Here is a 22,608-nt window from a genome sequence, read left to right as displayed (position 1 = left end):
AAAAACAGGCCAGATTTCAGTTACTACAATTTTAACAGGGTGATTGGTATTGGCATTAATGGAAGCCAGCATTATAAAATTTAAAACTTCTTAAACTATAAAGGGTGTGTTTTAAACTCTTACTTTTCACAAAGATGGACATGTATAGATAATTCTCAGTGAACAAACAACTTATTGATATCTGTATGAATTAACTACAGAAATGTACCTACCATAGACCTAAGTAATCATTAGTATGAAAGTAACTGCAGTAACTGATCATATCAAATCCTGGTAGTTTAATTTTTTATTAACAAAATAAGTAGGAACTGTCCTAGAACTGTTGGAAAACAGGAGTCTGATAAAATGTCAATTTTAAGTACATATGTCTAGTTAACATTTTAGAAGTACTCCACTTACTTTCCTTTAAACATTTAAAAAACTCTTAAGAATGATAAAAATACATTAGGTGTCCTTTATATTGAAAACAAAACAAAACTGTATGCAACTGATAACAAGCTTAAAAACATCATACAAACATATTCTGACACAAAAAAAACTTTTCAAAAAAGTGAATTTAAGGATGGCTATTATTAATCCTTCAAAAACAATACAAACAAGATAGCAGGGATGGCATTTGACATCATCCCTTCATCCCTACATAAAGCACAAGCAAGGGATGATGCAAACTCCATCCCCACATTTACTTCCATTTTTGAAGTTTTTTCTACACTTTTTTGCTTGTCTTTTTAATGCATTATTTCAATAGACAAATGAAAATTGTATTAATTACCAAGTTTTAAATAAAATGAAGTTCCACAAGTAATATTTATTGTTTAGCTATTATTGGTTGGTAATTACTATTTCATCTTAAACTTTTTAAAAGAATATAGAATTTCTGTAAGAAAGCTATCTTCCATGGGGTAATAACATCACTTACATTGGAATTGTAACACTTTAAAACAACTACTAGTTACTAATAATACTTATAAAAAGCAGATAAACTACATCACCTCAGTAAAACTAGTTGACACCATTCTTTTGATTTCTTAGTTATCATGCTTTAAAAATAAAAGCAAAAGAAAGAAGAACAAGAAATTCAAAATTTTACTATGATATTTACAACATTCCAGTCATTACAAAGAACACTATTACAAAAGTAAACACTACATAGTATTGTAAAGTTCTAATGGCATATTCAGGAGATATTTAAAACAACCATGTTGATGAACAATTCAAATCATCCATACACAGCTGCCTGATAAATTTGACACACACATCTACATGTACATTAAAAAAGCAAAATATTTATATTCAGGTTACATGCTCAGACAAATTGCTCCACTAATGAACAACAAATCTTCTATCACCAGAAAATATTTCCTAAACATGGCCAATTAACAAAAAACAGTGAAATATCTGTATAATTAACCAATAGATTTTAGATGCACAAATTACTTATCAAATTCACAATTTCATATTTTCTATTTTGGTGATTTAATCAATTTTTGTTACTAATAATGGAATGTTAAAATGCTTATATATCAAATAACTTTTAACTGTAGTTATAAATTGACAAAATTATTTAAGATCAACATATTTTAATTTAACAATTACCAAAGTAAAAAGTCTATACTATAATTACTAAACAAATCTCCATGATCCAATGTAAGTTATACATTAATATATTCTTATTTTTCAATAATTTTTTTTTTCTTTTGTATTTTCTGTTTTTTCTTTGCCAATTTATTCATTCCTAGATCTCTGCATTTCTTCAGCTTTAGGCTACAGACAACTCTTTTAACAGCTTGAGCAATATCTTCTGCTGTTACATCAGTTCTGGTTAGTGTAATCCAGTCACCTTCAGAGACCCCTGGTGGTACTTCTGTCATACGTGTAGGAGCATTAAACTGACCTGCAGCAGCACCTCCAGTACACATTACTGGAATAACTACATGGTCATTCCACATCAGTTCTTCTATTTCCTGGACAGTCCTTGGTCCCCCTTCAACTAATATACAGATATCTATAAGCCTTGCTATGACTGAATTGCATTGTTTCATACTATTACCAATGATAATAGTTTGTCCATAAGGTACTTTATAAAATGTTTTATATTCTCTGTCTTGTCGAGTTTTCTTCGAAAGATCTTCAGAATCCTGAAGAGGTAGAATATGGTAAAGCAACTGAGGTTTTTCTTGCAAAACTTCACGCTCCTCACAAAAACTTCGACTAACTGCTTCTCCAACACCATAAAAACCATTACTAATAAGTGACACAAACCTAAGTGAGGCCAATTCACTACCAATTGCATGACAGATAGCTTCTGATTTAGGGTTAAAAAATTTGCTGCTTCCACAAATATAAACACACAATCTTTTCACTATCTTTTTCTCAACTTCAAACACAAGTTTCTGAATATTTGATTCCTCACAGCTTAATTCTCTAAATAGTGGTGATTTAAGAGAAATCTCTACTTGTTTTCTGATGTCTTCTGTAAATGATTCTTTATTTCTATCAAGCATTTCATTTTCAAATAGAACAGAAAGTGAAGATGAAAATAAAATATCTTCATATTTAACCAAGATAACTCGTTTTCTAAGTTCACAGTAGAAAGCCTGTTGTGAAGAAGTTTTTGAATTACAGTAGGCTTCTGATAAAATCAATATTGCAACTCCAGCCTCATTAGCTTGTTTACGAAATAACTTCATCCTGTCTAAGGATATAGTTGATAGAGTGCAAGTCGATCCTTCAGTGCAATAATCACTACCCTGGGAAAGGCTAATACCTCCTTCTGTGCTAAATGAAAACTGTAATGAAGGTCGCTTATTCCAATGAAAAAACTTAAAAGATTCATTGCTACTTTCACACTGACTTGAAACCACATCATTAAAACCTTCAATTGCAGGTATGTGTGAAGGTTCAAGTATTGGAGTAGTAGGAGTTTGTGGAGAACTACTGGTTACACTGGAAATTTCATCTCCTGAACAAGTAAGTCTTAAGATATCTGTAGAGCACCATACTTCACAATCTAACTTAGAGAGAATATGCCGCAGATGTTCAGCAAAATCCTGCTGGTTTGGATGGACACTAATCACCACAAGTGGCTTTCCTTCTCTTGGTAGGTTGATTTCTGGATACTTCTCAGATACAAGACTTGGACAACTTCGTAATTTTGGCTTTAATGATGGTTCTTTTTTAGCATCAGTATCATTCTGGGCTATAATAGTTTTACATCTCTCAGTAATAGCCTCTGCCACCTGTTTAACATATGGCAAGTCCCAAAAACGACTGTCTGTAGCACGTTTTTCTTCACCATTCTGCTTTGCTTCTTCTATATCTTTAGATGACTTCCACGGTATATACTGCACAGAAGAAAACTGAATAGCCAGACACTCTGGAGGCCAATAATCCAAAAAATTCACAGGAATTATAATCTTACCCATCATGTCAGCTAATTTCACCTCTCTATTTGTCCATTGTGTTCGTCCATACTGTTGTGTTATTAGTGGAATAAAAATCTCACAATTAGTCACAGCTGCATTAAGTGCATCCTGCCAGTCATGCCCACCATATATCTCATCAATATCTAGATACACACCGAAACCCATATCCTTAAGTTGTCGTTTCAGTTCAACTGCATGATGAGCCGATTCTGCTCGTACATAGCTTATTAAAATATGTTTTGAACCTTCAATCAAATGTGACTGTTGATAGATCAGAGTTCTATTTAGGCTCATGCTACTGTGAGCTTCTACTAAATCCTCTTCTCTTACCACACTGTCATGGTTACTCTTCTTTCTTTTTTTACTTCTGTTTTTGTTGTCCACATCATCAGTTTCATCAGTTCTGTAGAAGTTAAAAGCAAAAAAACTAAAATGTAGTTTCAATAAGCACAAAAAATTAACAGCTTAATATTGCTACTTTTCACTATAAATAATTTGTTATATCATGCAAAACAAGCAAATAAGGTCCTAGTCTCAAACATATTTTTAATTTAATAAACTATTAAAATAAAAGTAATTACTGCACTCAATTAGAACTCTTTATGCAATAATATTCTTCTTTAAATGGGTTAATTGTTACAAATATTAAAATTGAAACCATTTTTTTATCATCTTTAAAGTTTTACATCTCTTGAGTAAATTAATTAGAATGCTTTTGGGAGAATTACTTTGGATACCAAAACTTTCAAAAAGTTGTTAAAATACTGCTATATTTATAATAAGTTATTCAAAAAAAGAAAGAAAATGACATCAAAAAATTAACATGCAAAGCATTTAAATTTATTTTGCAATTTTATGACTTGTCATATCTTGATTATTCTACAATATTAAGAACACAAGTAAAAGCAAAATTGTGAAAGAAAGGTCAGAACTACATTATCAAAAGAAACAAATGCAATATCCACATAATTCTTTGCACCCATATACTTACTCAACAAAATTTTGAAAGAAATCAAACCAGCAACACAAATAAAACCATCAAACAAATTCCACAAACTTACAACAGGAAACAATTCTGTATCTAGGCTTTCCATGGTTTAAGCTTGTTACACTTTACATTTAAGAAATACGAGCTTGAATCATTACAGTAATGATAAAAGTCAGAGTGCAAGTAAAAACGTCTACAGACTGTTATCTAGCTTAAGTTAGTTTAGAACAACACAGAAAACTACAAAAATTTGTTTCTTCATATCTGTCATTGCACACTAACCCTTACGAAAAAATATCAATATACCAATTTAAACCCACCCTTTAATTTTCCAGATCAAGATGGAGACAAGGAATCCTGTTAAGGTGAAGCCTTACCAGTGGCCCTATGAGAAGAGAGTCCAGCAATAAAGAAACTGCAAAAGTTGTAGATTATATTAGAAGATTTAGTACAAGAAGCAAGAACAATCTTTGTATAGCGTGAAAAAGTACTGCAAGTTTATGTGTTTAAGGGGGGCTTACTGTTGGATATACAAGACTCTTTAGTTAATGTGTTATTTACTTTATTTTGTGACTTAAAACTTAATGACTGTTAGTTTTTGAGACAAGATTGTTGAAGATTGATTGTTTTAAGTGTTAACTGTGACAAACTTCATTATATAACTTTGTACAAGTTGTAAATTGTGTTTTCAATTACATTGTTTTCTAGGTTTTTTAAATATTGTTCATGTTACTTGAATCCTGTCAAAAGGCAATTGTTCTAAAATAATTGAGCACATTTGTGTGGAATTTAATAAAAAAGAGACAGTTATTTGAAGTTTGAGAAACTAGTGTACAGTACTATGTAATCATTAGGGCAAAAGAATATTTTGTCATTCCTTCCATTGTATGGGATTAATTCTTAAATGCCATTATAGAATGTAAATGTAAACACTATGACAATGCTTCATTGACCCCCTATTGATAATTGAATGAGCCAGGGTGAGAATACATATTCATTAGAATTCCTGTATACTTATAGCAAGGGCATGTCACAAGTTTTCTGCTTGAATGAGCTTACTGATTAAATTTAAGAGTCTAAAATAATAGTCATAGAAGTCCATGCAGTGTCTTAATGATAGAGAAAGAAGCAAGCAAGGGCCTACTGTATAGAACTGGTATTTGCTAGAAATCTATTTAATAGCATTCCACAATAAAAGCAGTGTTTAATAGCATATAAAGTTTGTTACCATGCCATGGCCCAAAAAACAGAAAGAATTGTCAGTAGAGCAGAGAGTTTGCATAAAAGCTTTACATAATGCTGGTTGGACTCTGACAAATTACTGAAAATTGAAAAATGATCCCCAAAAACTGTCAATCATGAGATTGAGACAGGTAAATCTGAAAATAGGAATGGAAGAGACAGAGCACCTAAACACAATGGTACTGATGTCAAGTATCTTCGTTTATGCAGACTTTGGAACAGAAAGAAGACTGCCATTGATCTTAAAGATGAGATAAACAGCCATGTACCAAATGACAGAAAAGTACCCAAATCTACAATATCAAGACTCATTGAGAATGGAATATTTAGTCATGTAATAGTTAAAAAACCTTTACTTCAATCTTCAAGTATTATCAAGAGAATGAAATTTGCTAAAATGTACAAAAACTGGACTGTTGATAATTGTAAAATGGTGTTATGAATGAATGAATCCAAGTTTGAAATATTTGGTTCAAAGCATAGGTTGTACATCTGACAGAAGAAAGGTGAAGGATACTTACCTCAATGCTTAGCACCTACCAGGAAGCATTGGGGAGGCAGCATGATGGTTTGGGATTGCTCTACTGTTGAAGAAACAAAATATATTTGGAAAACAGATAAAATAATGGACCAGCTCCAGTACCATCAGATACTGATCTGTCATGGTTATATCCAGTAGTTTGCATATTATTTGCAAAGTATTCCACTGCCAAGAATATAATGACAAAAACACTCATTTAACCTACCCAAAAATTACTTAGCTAAAAAATGAAGCTGCTGGAGTCATCCAAATGATGCAGAAGCCTAACAGAGCCATAATCCCAACCCAACTGAGGAGATCTGGGATTTGGTAGAGCAAAAACTTGATAAATCAAGTTACTTCCGAAGAAACTTTATGGGAGTATATTAGACATTTGCAGCAAAATCCCAAAGTAAACTTTGAATTAATATGCTGCAACAATGCCTGAAAGACGGTCTGCAGGTATTAAAGCAGACGGCTATATAAAGTATTAACTGTTTGCTGAGCTCAAACACTTCCACTGAGTTTCTGTTGTACTAAAAATGAAGGTTAATAAAATTTTGGCATCTCACCTATGATTGACCTTACATCGTTCTTTGAAAGTAGTCTGAAATCTAAACTTTGACACTGTCCTAACACTTTTGCATAATAGTGTATGTGAATTATTCACTGATACTATTGTATTAAGAATAAACAAAAATAGTTTGTCTCATAAATTTCATTTTAAAGTAATTGAATCAGTCTAAGTGAACTTTTGACAACAAAGAAGAATTATTTGGTTTCAGGTACAACTGTGATATCCAAAAGAGTAAAGAAATCTTGTACATACATCTGAGTTGTTTGAATATATTATTTTAAAAGCAAGTGAATTGTGTGCTGTTCATTTATTGTTCAAATTTACTGCCAGTAAGTCATGAACTTCTACTGTCAAACAATCCAAGTCCATATACATAAAACTCTGACAGACATAGTCCTTACAAAAACAAAGGATGGGGGTTATGACTAAGTACAAGACTAGTTTGTCTCACAGAGTTTAAGGGGTACAATTAAATAAAAGCATTATAAATTTTGAAGTTTCCGTTCAATGACATGAGACATGGAAGATTAAAGATCGGTATATTTGGTCAAACACAACCTTTAGCAAGAAAAAAAAGTATATGAAATAAAGGGTGACTTAAAATATAAAAATGAATAGTTGATTGGTTGGTGTTTTATGTCGCAAAGCAACTAAGCTATTTACAACAAATGACTGGTAAAAAATTAAAAATAAAGTACAATTATTAAAATTTGTAAACTGGAATCATGTTAAAACAAAAAGTATTTTGTTTACTTGGAGATTACTTGGTGACAGTGTCACTATCCCCAATGACACTATCCAGATTCAGGTGTAAACCTGTGGATAAAACATGTCTAAAATGGTGCCGTCTTTCAGAGTTATAATGACAGCATGATAGTAAAATGTGGGACACTGTGATATGAGTATCACACAGACCACACATTGTTTCATCAGTCCCAGATAAAAGAAAACAATAAGTTAAAAAACTGTGACCAATGCATAGTCGAATTAGAACAACTTCATCCTTCCAACTTCTATGAAAGCAAGATGACCAAAGTCCAATAGATGTTTTTATCTGGAAAAGCTTTTATCATGTTGCTTACTCCAAGTCGACTGCCAATGGTGAGAAGTTGAATCTAGAATACAGAACCGTAATCCACGTGCAAAACAGGCACAACAGTGATAGCGCCAGGTGTCAGCAAGCTCGTTCCTGTGAATACCAACATAGCCTGATATCAAGAAGAACTGGATAGAAGTAGATGTTAAAGAGAAATGGGCTAGTTGGTTTTAAATATTGGAAAAAACAGGGTGAGAACAAATATGAAGCAATTTCACAGCTAGTAGAAAGCTAAGTGAGTCGATATAAATAGTATAATTCAAGTACTGCTTTGCTTCTAGATGATCCAGGGCAAAGAATTCAGCAATGAACACAAACTATAGAGGGGTTTCTGTGTGAAACCTACAAACCATAACAGACCATGGCATGGCCCACAGAGTCACGTGATTTTGAATCATTCACATAAATGGTAATGGAAGGATGGTTCAGAATATGTTCAGCAAATAAAGGTCAGTACTTCCAATTGGGAGTATCTGCCTTTCTCAGATGACTCAAAGAAAGGTTACACTTGGTGAGAGTAATAAGCCATAGTTGGATGGGCTGACCAGTGGATACAGCAATGTCATTCAAGGACAGACTTAATTCATCCAACTGTGACTGGATACAAAGGTCAAAATGAACAATGGCAGATTGTCTGTTCTGAAAAAGCATGGCCCACTGATGAAGGAAAACATAACCCCAGGTGGGATGCTGTGGTAAGGATCAAAGTTTTAAAGCATACTGTGAAAATAGTTGCAAATGGTGGAGGTGTAAAGGAAGTTCATGAGACTGTGTACAAACTCTGAGCTGAAGAAGAGCAGAAAGCCCCTATGCAGAGCTAAAGTCCCTGATGATGAATGGGGTCTAGCATCTTCAAGACCAAGGTCCTGGCAGAGTCATAGCCCAGTTTTGATCAAATGAGGGTACAATAGATCTTTAGCATAGAACATTGATCTACTCCCCAAGAGGCAGAAGAGAGGACATAGAGGATGTTTAGTGCCCTTGTACATTTGACTCATAGTTGCTTGATGTGTGGTCAAAGACAAGCCCCAAGAACTTTGCCTCAGGGGCCACGGAAAGCACAATTTCACTAACACAGAGTCCAGTATCAGAGTGAATACCCTGTTGGTGGCAAAAGTGCATGCAAATAGTTTTAGAGAAAGAAAAGTGAAAACCGTTTGCTGTGGTCCACTTCAATAAATAATTGAGGGCAGTCCGTAGCTGACACAAGATGTAGGAGTCATCAACACAGAGCCAGTTTGCAACAGTAGCAGGGAATTTTCCAGTGATGGCATTAATCTTCATGCTGAAAACTGCAACACACAAGACACAGCCCTGGGGGACTCCAAGTTCCTGTAGGAAAGAAGGGAAAGTGTCAAATTCACATGAACTTGGAATTGCCCACCCATTGATTAAAAAATGTTTAATAAAAATTGGCAAATGGCCACAAAACCCATGTATATGGAGGTCTTGCAAAATGCCATTTCTCCATGTTGTATCATAAACCTTCTCAATGTCAAAGAATATTGATACAAAATGCTGTAGTTTGAGAAAGGCTTCTCTGATTGACATTTCACATCGAATCAAGTGGTCCATAATGGAGCACTGTCACTGCAAGCCACACTGGGTGGGCAATAAGGGATTGTTTGATTCAAGAAACCAAACAAGATGAGCATTACCCATCCTCGCTGAGGTCTTACAGATACAGCTCGTCAAAGCAATTGGACAGTAGTTTGAAAGAATCTTGGGATCTTTCCCAGGCTTAAAGGAAGGTAGAACAATAAACAGCCTGGTGCCAGGCATCATAAAAAACATTCTCCTGCCAGATCCAGTTAAAAACAATCAGAAGGATAGCAAGAACCAGCAAAAATCTCTGACTCTGGGACATTCTTCAAATTCCTCTCAATAATAACTCATCGTGATTAATTCAAAGTAGTATGAGGTATAACCTCAATAGGTATATCCCCAATTGCCTTTGAATGCAAGAGGAATTTACTGTGTTGAAATGTGGATGTTTCCACCAGAATGTCACCAGAGCAAAGCTTTTTTACTGACTATGGAGAGCCAGCAATTCCCTCTACTCCCTTCTGAATGAAAAAGGGAGACATCTGCCCTAAAGTTTTGTCTGAAAGAGAATGTAGTATAAGAAAATGAGGTACAGGTGTTACAGATGTTGAAGATTGCTGCTCAGAATTTTCAAGATGTGTTTGCTTACCTATGGACTGTTTTTTTACTATTTAAGGTTTTATTTGGAGGATCAATAATAAAAAAAAATATTTCAGTATCCATTGACCCAACCCACCATGGAGCTCTATGAGGAGATGCACTACAATACCAAACAAGGACACTGCAGCAATGCCAAGGTTTCATGAGCACTATACCCAAACACCAGCAACAGATACAATGTCCACATCACCTGTTGAGAACATCCAACATTGGTACTTCGTGTACCCTAGCACAAGTGGATCAGCCGATTGACCCAAAGGAATTCAAGGCCAAAATAGTGTGTTGGGGTTGGACCACTCAACCACCAGGATCCTCTCCTCCCCTTCACAGATCACCATGCACAGCAAACATGCAAGTGAATGTTTAGATCCAAGAGGAGGTAAACTGAAAGAACAGAAGCTTTCCTGGGAGGTCCCCTCACCACGTACAGGAATCCACATTGAGGGGTCAACAAGAGCATGAAGGTCTGATTGATCATAAGTCTTTCCTGGAGAGAGGTAGGGAGAACAAACAGTGATGGTACAACCCAAGGAAACAGATGGCTACAGCCTCCAAGGGTGTGCAAAGTGGCAAAGACAGAGCGTGCACATGCTAATTGACCAGCAACGTCAACCCTATATGCACTTGTCCATCACATAACCCAACATTTCTGTACAAAGAAAATTGCCAAAGGGTGACTGTATCACCAAGTTTCAGAAATGTTTCCTGTAAAAAAGGACACACAGGATCATAGGAATCAATCAGCACCTTGATATCATCTAAATTAGAATAGAAACCTCAACAGTTCCACCGTGTCAATGTGGCCATTTTTATAACATGGAGGAGAACTAGGCAAAAAGCCCTCCTGTTTTTGACCATGTCTTTTCTTTTAATTCATGGATCATGCCCTGGGTCAGGCGAGTAGGTCTCTGTCATTAGAAAGAGATTCTAGTGACTGAGAGCATAAACAAATAATCATTCTACATCTCAGGGCCAGAGAAGAAGATGGATCCAAGGAAATGCCCAAACCCAGAACCAAAGAAAGTGGATCAAGGGACAGAAATAGACATTGACTCAACTTTCTCAATCATGGAGGGGAAAATACTTTTCACGTGGTTTGAAAATGATTCTTTCAAATGCATGGAGAGATCTGTCTGCATTCCCACTATAGCAGTGGAACAGAATGCAGCAGCATACATCCAAGATGGAGTGATGGACGATAACTTTCAAGCCTAAGGGTGAGAAATGTTGTGTACCATTTTTAAAACACTGTGCATCTTTTTCTTGCACACACCTAGGGCATGAATTAAAATAAGATGGGTGAAAGCCACTACAATTAATACAATGTATTTATGGGTCACCATGCATGGCAAACATGTGGGTGGATGTTTAGATTGCAGAGGTAAACTGAAAAACCAAACCTTCTCTAGGAGGTTCCCCTCACCATGTAAATATGAATAGTAAAAATTCTATAAATACATTACAGGTAAACAAAATGTTAGGATTGACTGTTTGATTGTTTGGAATTAACCCACTGAGAGGCAAACAAATTGTTGGGATGAAATTAAGACTTTTAAGAGATGATTAAGAAAGGTTCTTTTCAGATGATTATGAAAAGTTTTCCCCAATGGGCATTTCAGCAGTATTCCTCACCAGTGCTTGTAATGAGACTTACAAAATAACTAGGTTTTCAACAACAAACTATAGATGTTCAAACTCAAATCAGTTGACTAATAAAAATTACAAATTTAGTGTAACACTATCCTAAATCATGTATCACACTAGAGAGCTCATTAGTTGATAGAAAATCATGATTTTATTAAGAAACTTTACATGCATAACATGACCCCTATTTCTTCATCGTACTTCACCTACTTTGCCAGTAACTTTGGAATATTCTCCTTCATTTGTCGCGATCATATTCAAAATCAGTTGTTCTTTTGAAAAACTTTGTGCCTACTTTGTCTTAATTGATCATATTTGATACAAAATTAAAGCAAAACTTGTTTAACCATTCCACATCCATGACATACATAAAAAATAGTATCCAAATCTAATGCACCAAAACATGCAAAATGCAAATGGAAAAAACAAATGTTAACAAACTTCAAGACATTATAATGATACTGTTATTGGTAAACATTACAAGTGGTCTTGATTGCCCCAAACTCACATAAAATCAGAAAAATGGTGTGCAAATCATACAATTCACCATGTGGATATTACTTTCTATCATCATCTAAAATACTTACAGCTTACATTTTAATACATTTACACTGTACGTACTAAAACAGTGTCAAGGAAACATTCAGAAACCACTTTGCTAAAGTATTTCAGTCTGCATGAATGAAAATATTTCATCATAACCAAATAAAATACTGGGTACACCAAACTTACATTTGTTTTCATACTTAAGCTACTGTTTATAATGTGCCAATCACAATATCACATCCTACTATTACACAAAAGCTACTGCAAAACAGCTGTCATCTAGTAAAGTGCTGCCATCTGTGAACCATCAAATTTCTCACATTGTTCTCTACAAGCATTATGAATTAAATAACTACCAACAGAATTATCATAAAAAAGGCAGTTTTCTTGCACTAAATTTAATGTTTTGTGTGTCTTCATAAAATTTAGTAAACTTTCAGTAATAATCAACTCATTCTTATACAAAAAAAACCTAAACATGTAATTAAGTATTTTTGCTACAAATTTCTCCATGAATGTATGGAGCAATTTTTACTTGCATACTCTCTAAAATCTCCTAAATAAATTTCAAACTTATGTTATTTTCTCTGCCCTAAAATCTATATAAGCTTGGTCAATTTCATTGATCTCATAAACACACACAAAAAAAATCTAAACAAATCCAAATTATTCTTCCTAGATTGACTCCATATTGTAACATGAAATTACATTAGTTTATCCTACATAGCTTTATACTCAAAACAATACATGTCTCTTTATACTTAACTTTCATTTCTTTAGTGCCATTTCTACCATCTCCAGTATTTGTGCCATGTAAGTTGTAAGGTACTTGGCAAAGATGTAGCTCAAATTGTCTTATCAAATTACATAATGCATGGGATACTCCTGAATTGCTCATGAGCATACTTTGTGAAAAAATTATCATCATCAATCACCTTATTTAACCTAGAAAGTTTCTAATTTTTATGTTTTAGTTACTTTTATAATAATAAATAAAGAATACACATGTAAACAAATATAGTACTTACTTGGGTCATTTTTTTCTTGCTGTCAACTTTTGATAATCCTTGATTTTTTTAAATATACTAATGGTACTACTGCATTAACTACATTTTTATTTAACTAAATAATACACTTAAGAATACAGAATAAATAACAGAGAAGAAATAGATAATATTCCATAACTATCACAATTTGTCTTGCTTTTCAACTTTTGATGTTGTGTTTCCAGTGATAAAAAAAAAGTTTAAAACAGAAGTGAAATGGACTATTCTCTATACAGGAAACAAAATATGTCACTTGACAGATGAAAATCTTCAATTATTTTTAGTTATAAATAATATAATATTGGGCATTAGGAAAAACAAGTGGTAGTTTCCAAAAGAGAGGACATGACAGATGAGCATGGTAAGATGGGTCTAATTATCTATTTTATGACTCTGCAACAAAATATGATTGCAGACTATGAAAAGTATGCTTTGCATGAAGTATGATAACATTGTAATGAGTAATTTATGTTAAATTTCTTACTCCTTAGAGGGGTAGTAAATATTTACAGAAGAGGGAGTACACAGAAAGCAAAATCCCAATTCTCACACTATAGGAAATTTTAAATATCTTATAAATATTGCCTTATAGAATTAAGAACTTCAAAATTAAATAATGTAAAAAAATTTGAAACATGAGATACATATGCCTAGTTTATTTGTATATCATGATCATTTAAATTTTGAATGCAACTCACTAAATTCTCATATGCTCAAAAAAAAGAAGCCTGTAGCAAAACAGTCATGCAATCTTCAAATGACCGAACTTCTTTTGAGCAAGTGGTAATCATACAATGTAGAGTATACACTTCACCATACAGTATTGCTCAATAGCTTAAAAATAACATTTTTATTACCTGCAAATATATTTGATAGACACCTAGAGAATAACTTCATTCCTCACACACCTTCTTCCTGTGATATGTGTCACTAGCTTTACCTCCACTTCAAAATGTGTTAAAACACTCTCTAGATTTAAGTCAGAATGCTTTTTAAAAAGATATAATTAAAATGTAATTAACCTACTTCATTATCATTTTATACAAATAAACTTTGCATCAAAATATAGATAATAAATCAAATTTTAAGTTCTTAATTTTATATGAAAATTATGTAATTTGTTCTCTAGATCTTCCCCCTCCTCTGAAAAGTACCAAATTTAACATAAATTACTCAATAACATAATTGTTATACCAATCTTATTTGCTTATGGAGTCATAAACTGGAAAATCAGATCCCCTTGTCACTCTGCCCATTCAAACATTGCCAAAAGTTCTCTCTAATACCTTGTACTTTTAATTATAGCCAATAGAAAGCCAAATTTTTAATCCATTAAATGACATATTACATCTTTTTTATATAGAGTATTATAAATTTTGCCTTGTCAACAAAATTTTCTCTCATGGTATTCACATCAACATGCTTAGCTAACTTATTAAAAGCTTTTAGAAAGCCAGATAATTTATGATAGTTATAGGTCATTGTTTGCTTTGTGCATATTATTTTGTGTTCTTTGGTTTATTGTTTAAGTGTACTAGTATCATCAGTACAAAAAATTAGAATGAACTTCATTAACTTTCTTCAGGTTATCTATTGGAAAATGAAGACTAAAGGTAGGCAAAGAAAGATAGATGGGTCCCACAGATTCAGACCATACAGAGTAGTCAGCAACAAGATGAGTGATGGTCCTAACACTGAAAAGTGGAAGGGAGGAAAGTAGGAGAGAGCTCAGAAGATAGAATAGGAAGATGAAATAAATTTAGTAGAACTAGGATTAGGAACAACATAGTAGGATTGAGAAATATGAGTAACCACTTGAAACAAGGAGGAATGATATCAAACCATAGCCCGAGTCTTTAGTGAGTTAGGGGCACCCTCAAAGAAATGGAGCCAAATAAAAATCAAGGAGATAAGCATGAGGGAGGCATGCATGAGCTAAAATATCCCATCCCAACAGCATAGAAACCATGTAAGGAAAGGCAGAGTAAAAGAAATACTGACTAATGTGGTAAAGAGAACAAACTTCTCCAGAAAACCCTCCCTGAGCAAAATGAAGTTACTCAGATATAACGTGAAGTGACAAAAGGCAACAGTAGAAAAAAACAACAGTAAAGAGGTCCACCTCCAAACAGTTAAAAAAAATTCAAAAGACTGGGTATCAGAGAATATAAATGAAGAATAGCTGTAAGCCACAATAAGAGAGATTAATGAAGAAAATGAGGCATGATAATACAGGTAAGCAAGTATTAAAGAAATGAGTCTGTATAGATCCTAATATCAGGTAAAGGAAGGAAAACAAAGTAGTCTCAGCTATGTGTGTCATGTAGTAAAACATAAAAGGAATCAAAAGACAAAGTGAAATGAGAAAAAAAAGAACATACCCACAAAATTCCATCAGAGGAGAGATGCAAAGATTGAAAAGTTTCCTCCACAGATAAATGTCTCAAGAACAAACCATGTTGGAGACAATAGCTTGTCAAAATCATCATCATCCTGATCATGTTCAAGGAATATTAGCTGAATGAACAGAAGCAGGAAGTCTATGTGCACTAGTGTTTGTTTTTCTGTATAGCAAAGCCACATTGGGCTATCTGCTGAGTCCAATTCCCTGATTTTAGCATTGTAAATCCTTAAACTTACTGCTGTAACAGCATGGGGCATCAATGTGCATGAATGAACCCACTAAACATTAAACTATGGCTGTCAAAACACAAACAACAAGCCTCAAGCAGCCACAATAACATTATCACTATCATGGGATAAGTGGAAGTTACCATCATTTGAAAATTTATAATAGATAAGTGGGAAAAACTTTAAAAGAAACCAATGAACTAAAATAAAATTTAAGTTACATAAATTATCATAAGTTTCACATAATTCATTAAATTTAAAATATGTCAAGGGAGAGAATGAAGTTATCTTAAGAGCATGCACTCAGTCTATGAGATGTGCATGCATGTATGAAGAATGAAGCTATTCTGTGTTAAAGAGGCAAAGGAACATATGTCATTAGGTTCTGAAAGATAGTGATTATGCTTGAACAATGAAGCTAGGAGCAAATCCAGTACAGGCCTGTTGCAATTCTTATGTATTTAAAGTCTCTAAAATAATTTTATTGTTAATAAAAAAAATAAAAAAATAAAAAAGGGAGAGAGAGAACAAGACTGACTGAGGCAAAGTTAACTTTTTGGACCAAAAAAGCAATCAATAATTTTGAAAATTATCTATATTACAAAAGGTAGAAAACCCATACTAAGCCCACAGATCACAAGTGTTATTTTAAAAGCAATCTATTTTCAAAAATTCTCAAATCTGTACCACATTATCTTGTAACTCATTATCCCATTTCACTAATAGTAAATCTTTTACATGGCTTCAAAACTAGCTTTATACAGATCAGAAACTAAAATTTCATTTCCTTGTATTTAAGCATGCAACAAAACCTCAAACCTAATTATGCTATGGTCACTCTTCCCAAATGCTCTCCAACTTCAATTCTTACAATCATATCCTCATAAACAAATATGTAAAGGATTGGTTCAACTGGAATATGAATGTTGACTGTAATTCCAAATTTACTGTGTGTTTCTACATAAAGTGTGGCATGCTTTTACTCAAATATACAATTATGTTGTACATAAAAAAAAGGTTTTAAAAATACTTGAACTTAAAATACATCTGTGAAATGACAAATTCAATCTGACTTAGGCCTTACAAGTTAAAGTGCAACTCAATTTTCACATGAAGAATAAAAATACTTTTGTCCATTGTACAGATTGGAAATTGTATTTGTATAACATTTAGGGCTTCCAAAATGTATATCTATAGTTATTTTTCAGTATCTCTGTATACAGTACCTGGTACTTGGTCTTTAATATATCCTGTCACTAAATCAGCAATGTAATGTAAACCAAATAGTTGTTAACCAACATCAGATACATACAGTGTTTGAAGGAATGGTATTCTGTAAAAGGTTGTAGCATACACATTTTGAGCCCAATACATACACAAAGAGTTAATGGATTAAAATAAATCTAAAGCGACATCCTCCTGTGGTTAAATTTATATGCAAAAACGGCTCGTTTGAGCTGAGAAAACACTTTACATAGAAGAGCGAACAACGTTTCGACCTTCTTCGGTCATCGTCAGGTTCACAAAGAAAGAGGTAACTGACCGGAAGCTGACCACATGTTTGAAAGGGGTTGTGTAACTGTGTGTCGAAATAGAGGTATTAGATGTTTGAATATATAATTTTATTTATTAGATGTTTGAATATATAATTTTATTTATTATATATTCAAACATCTAATACCGCCCTCTACATAATATATAATTTTATTTATTATATATTCAAACATCTAATACCGCCCTCTACATTTCGACACACAGTTACACAACCCCTTTCAAACATGTGGTCAGCTTCCGGTCAGTTACCTCTTTCTTTGTGAACCTGACGATGACCGAAGAAGGTCGAAACGTTGTTCGCTCTTCTATGTAAAGTGTTTTCTCAGCCCAAACGAGCCGTTTTTGCATATAAATTTCTCAACAAGTGGGTTTCTCGTCATAACTGATTATTATTTAATCACGGCCTCCTGTGGTTAGTTCTCTTACTACTTGATATAAAGAAATATACTGAATCATTTCAACTACAAGAAATCTTTCTCTCTACATCACTAGTTGACTAAAACAATCACAATCAATTTATCTAAAATTATCTCCTACAATTATTGCACTTGTTTTCTTATTAATAAAAAACACCAGTCTCATTATACAAGTTCTTATTGACATCATCTGTCCTATCACAATAGCTATAATAACTGCCATTTAGCTATGAAAAAAGGCTTGCATTAAAAAGAAAAACTCTTAGAATAAACTTGTTTCAGATGTTCATATTCATTACTTGATGTCTGAACAGTCATTCTAGGAATGATTTAAGTGGTGGATTGAAAGTGCTAGATATGAATTTTAGTAGTCTTAAATTTAATTTTATGGATAAATGCAAGGATGCTATAGATTATTCGGTACAATTATATTGGAATTTTTATTTTCTACCATTTCTGTGGGTGAAGAACAGTTTTCATAAGGCTGAATGGCTTTTTCCACCTTGTCTTTCCTTATATTTTTATAACTGACTGTGCTAACTATGTATAGTAATAAGTATATACATAATTAAGTATGCATTAAATACTTTTTTGGCATTATTATGTATGTAATTTGCCAATGATATGAAACAGGCAGATGGGTATTTAGTAAAACAATTGGAACAGTCAGGACAAAATAAGAGTCCCTTTGTTCTGCCTCAGATATTATGTCATGTTAGTGAACAAAACTGCCCAACAAACAGTCCAATGAATCTATCAGACAAGACATTTACGTCCAAGTATCTAACTTAAAACGCTAATTCCAGTAACAACTCAAAAAATTCTAACTCATTTAAAATTCTTAATAAATACTGGAATAAATCTAACCTTTCAACTTTTCTGTTCATCCTTGTAGTAATTGTAAAACAATTTTCTTTGTACACATCCCAGCCCACTAGCTGATTTTCCTGGTCTGGAGTAACTGGCCACATATTTTTATCTTGAAAAACAAAGCTGTGATTAGTATTACTCTCACTCCAAAAATCACCCAATTGTTCCAAAATTTCTTTTCTTATTTCTGCAACATTCATATTCAAATCCACAAAAATAAAGCCAGCTGGTTGAATAACATTATTTTCCAATACAAGAACTCCAATACGTGGTTTATTAAACTGTCGTCTTATTCGAACAAGGTTCATGCAGTCTATAATTTCACAAACTGTCACACAGTGTTCTTGTGTTCTTGACAGCTCACAACCATTTCTCGACAAAAAACAATAGTTTGTTGGGAGATTTGATGCATAATTTGATATGAGAGTTCGTAGACTATCAACAGTACAAGAAGTGTTTTCTACAAGAATATTTACAATAACATCAGATGTGGAAACAAAATTCTGATTGTTTAAACTTCTGTAAGATGTTAATGGTAGGGCTGAAATGTTCGAAGAACCACCAAAGACAGAAGCATTAATGGTTCTAAATGTTTCACCTACCAAAACTACACCAATCAACTGCTGACTTACTACTGCTTTTGTATTGTGGTTGGCACCTGGCATGTTTCACTTATGGTCACTTATTCTAAAGTTCTATTAGCATTAACACTTACCAGTGACAAATAATATAAATTACTACTACACACTAGTACTACTAGTAGAAATACTGCAACTTTAATACTTGTTACAGTACAGCTTGCCAGTATAATTGATGAATGTAGTCATTCTTCTTTACAATTACACTAAGATTGTTGAAATTTAATTATCAATTTTGCAATTTCAGTAAATCAGGATATTAACTGATTAAGTAATAATTTTACATTAACGAGTAGACATACATACTATAACTGTTAATACTATTACTAGTAACAGTAGTACCCGAGTTACACTGTTATAGTTATACATATTTTAACGAAATACACATCAAATTCCCAATGCTGACCAAATTGTACTTCACAGCACAATACATTACTAATACTAACAATAATACTGACTACTAGTACTAGTAGTAATGCTACTAATAGTTTCTTTTTACATATGCCTGTTAGTCCTAATAGTATACACAAATAACACTAACAGTAGTACTATTATTAACACAAATACAGTAACAGCCAACCTAAAAAAATGGTTGGCCAACGGTGGGCTAATAACACTACTACACCATTTTTTAAGTGGTTGTTACTCTTAAAAACCTCAAGGTCCAATTTTCTTATTGTTACCACTCCTTCCTTTTTCATGTGTAGAACTGAAAGTACCATTAACAGCAAAACACATGTCCTTCTCGCTTAACATGTTAGGCACAACACCGGTTGTCGAAGAGGTGTACTGCCAAACCCCATACTATTCAGAACCCAACCCTTTAACAATAATGCACATGGCTATGACGTAAGCGAGACAACAATCCAAATTCTATGATTTCCGTCCTTCTAACTTCAATCTAAGTTCTAATCTAATACTAGTTTTATTTTGTTTGTAAACTATGTGTTAAGAAAAATATTTTGAGAAATATTAATGCATTTTTTTCATTCTATCAGTCTTTATTAATATTTGTTTCATTTATGAAAGTAATTTTGTTTGTGTACTTCCTTTAGTTAATAAATACTACTGCTTAATTTAAGTTTGCTTGTAAACGGGCACTGCGTGAGGAATCATTGCTCTTACTCCAATGAACTAAAATAAAAATATATGTGTGTATATATATAAAAGTATTTTTGTAGTTAAACACAAAACTACAAAACGAGCTATCTGTATTCTGCTCACCACGAGGACCATAAACCAGTTTTTAACTTCGTGAGTTCTCAGACTTTCTACTTGCCACTAGGAGCATTAAAATATAACAATTGCAGAAATTCAAAATAATACTTCCAAACATCTGAAATAACAATGTTATTACTTACAAAACCAAAAAGAAAGAAAGAAAACATTAAACCCATATCTGTCAAGGACTTAATATAAACGTGAATAAATAATATAAAATAAATCCCAATGTAATTAATTTCAATAAATAAAGGAATTAGGGGGAGGGAACCAGTTGTTTGTTTGTTTCTTTGTTTTTAAATTTTGCGCAAAGCGACACGAGGGCTATCTGCACTAGCCATCCATAATTTAGCAGTGTAAGACTAGAGGGAAGGCAGCTAGTCATCACCACCCACCGCCAACTCTTGGGCTACTCTTTTACCAAAGAATAGTGGGATTGATCGTAACATTATAACGCCCCACGGCTGAAAGTTTGTTTTATTCTGTTTTGTCCTTCAGTCGGCGTACCGACAAAAAATGTTCTGAGCAAACGTACACTTTTTGTAGTAATGTTTCCTATTTACTACTTTTATCTCTTCGAGTTTACTGATTCTTTAAACGACATAACATGAAACTTATAAGGGATTAAATAGGCACATTCTCCATGTGTTAGTGAATATCCGCGATTATTTGAACATCAGTTCACGGCACATGAAGTTACTTCACCTTTTAATACTTTTCTTTTCACTATCCATTGCCGATTCTTAACGTAAATAGCACTTTACGAAAGACAAACAAATAGTCAATATTGTTGCGATTAGAGACGTGTGTTTACTTTCACTATCGCAAACGCAGACGTAACACGAAATTAGTTAATGGCAGCTAATGTGAAATTTAGTTCAACTGCACGTAAACCTCTCAAAATTTAGTGGTTATTCCAAGAAATTACATCTGATGTGACCACTATTACTAAATTCAACATAATGTTTCACAACAGTAATTAATATCTGTACATTACCGCTAGAGAACGATTGTGTCAGTTTCGTAATATTTATACATACATACTCAAAATTATCGTTTTTTAGCTAGAAAGTTATCGAAAACTATTTTTTTTAGTTAAACTAAACTACAGAAGGAATAATAAATGAATGATAAACAAAACCATAAAATGCAAGTAGAATTGGCTATCTTACATTACTCTTAACTGTGAGTTTAACATCAAAAATAAAAACGAGATATCAGGCTAAACACGAATGTTTAAAAGAGCTCTAATTTGCGAGATGGAAAACCAACACATATTTTGAAATACAATCAACATGCTAATACAGAAGGGGTAGAAAATTACTAGATACTAGATAATTATATTACTAATTTAAATAACTCTACAAAAATAGTATATTACCTATTTCAATGATCAGCTTTCGTATATGCACATGTATACGTTACTGAAATAACGTGCTAGCATGCACCGTTCTTCTAGAGAGTGGTCTGGCATAGCCAAGCGCGTAAGGCGTGCGACTCGTAATCCGAGGGTCGCGGGTTCACCCCCGCGTCGCGCTAAACATGCTCGCCCTCCCAGCCCTCTTCCATAAATAACTTACATACAGTGTAATAATGATTATGTATTAAAGCTAAAACACTCAGCCTTTCCTAGCTTTGTAAACACTTTAGTTATTTATTAAACCAGCTGTTTACGTAGACATGTGAATACATGATTTAGCAAGCACTGAAATACCATGACAAATCTCTGATAAATCTACGATTGCTGTAGTGTAGTACGATGATGACGGCTCAGGAAGAATGGAGTTGTCAGTGCTTGAAACAATTCCTGACTCAAGTGAAACAGTTTGCATACCATCAGTGTCATCACTACAATGATATAGCTCAATAGTGTCAACCTCATATTCATCGTCAGTACAACAGAAAGATTGAGATGATGACTGGTTTGTGTCATTAGCAGTATGTGATAGCAAAAATATATCGTAATTTTAAAGAGGCAGTCAGCATATA

General features: G+C 33.3%; 1 protein-coding gene across 3 annotated transcripts; it reads right to left on the bottom strand.

The window, feature by feature from the left end:
• Positions 1–268: 268 nt before the first annotated feature.
• On the bottom strand, positions 269–22,164 carry LOC143253084 (uncharacterized). Of its 3 annotated transcripts, none has more exons than XM_076506302.1 (3): positions 22,001–22,164; positions 18,758–18,869; positions 269–3,828 (listed from the first exon to the last, which is right to left on the bottom strand). In XM_076506302.1, exons 2-3 carry the CDS (start codon positions 18,859–18,861, stop codon positions 1,671–1,673), a joined length of 2,262 nt encoding a protein of 753 aa, XP_076362417.1. In that variant the 5' UTR covers positions 18,862–18,869; positions 22,001–22,164; the 3' UTR covers positions 269–1,670. The 3 variants fall into 3 exon arrangements, with proteins under 3 accessions (XP_076362417.1, XP_076362416.1, XP_076362415.1); XM_076506301.1 differs by lacking the exon at positions 22,001–22,164 and adding an exon at positions 20,082–20,395; XM_076506300.1 differs by lacking the exon at positions 22,001–22,164 and having other exon boundaries at positions 18,758–20,397.
• Between the last annotated feature and the right edge of the window lie 444 nt (positions 22,165–22,608).

The sequence above is a fragment of the Tachypleus tridentatus genome, chromosome 6 (assembly GCF_004210375.1).
Source record: "Tachypleus tridentatus isolate NWPU-2018 chromosome 6, ASM421037v1, whole genome shotgun sequence".
Lineage (NCBI taxonomy): Eukaryota > Metazoa > Arthropoda > Merostomata > Xiphosura > Limulidae > Tachypleus > Tachypleus tridentatus.
Note: the sequence above shows the minus strand (reverse complement) of the source record. Positions and strands in the feature narration are given on the sequence as shown.

Excerpts from the sequence above, each read along its gene's own strand:
- LOC143253084 (XM_076506300.1), bottom strand. The coding sequence starts at position 19,425 with ATGCCAGGTGCCAACCACAATACAAAAGCAGTAGTAAGTCAGCAGTTG. Across the intron at positions 3,829-18,757 it reads ATGAACAGAAAAGTTGAAAG|AACTGATGAAACTGATGATG; the intron begins GTTAGATTTATT and ends TAACTTCTACAG.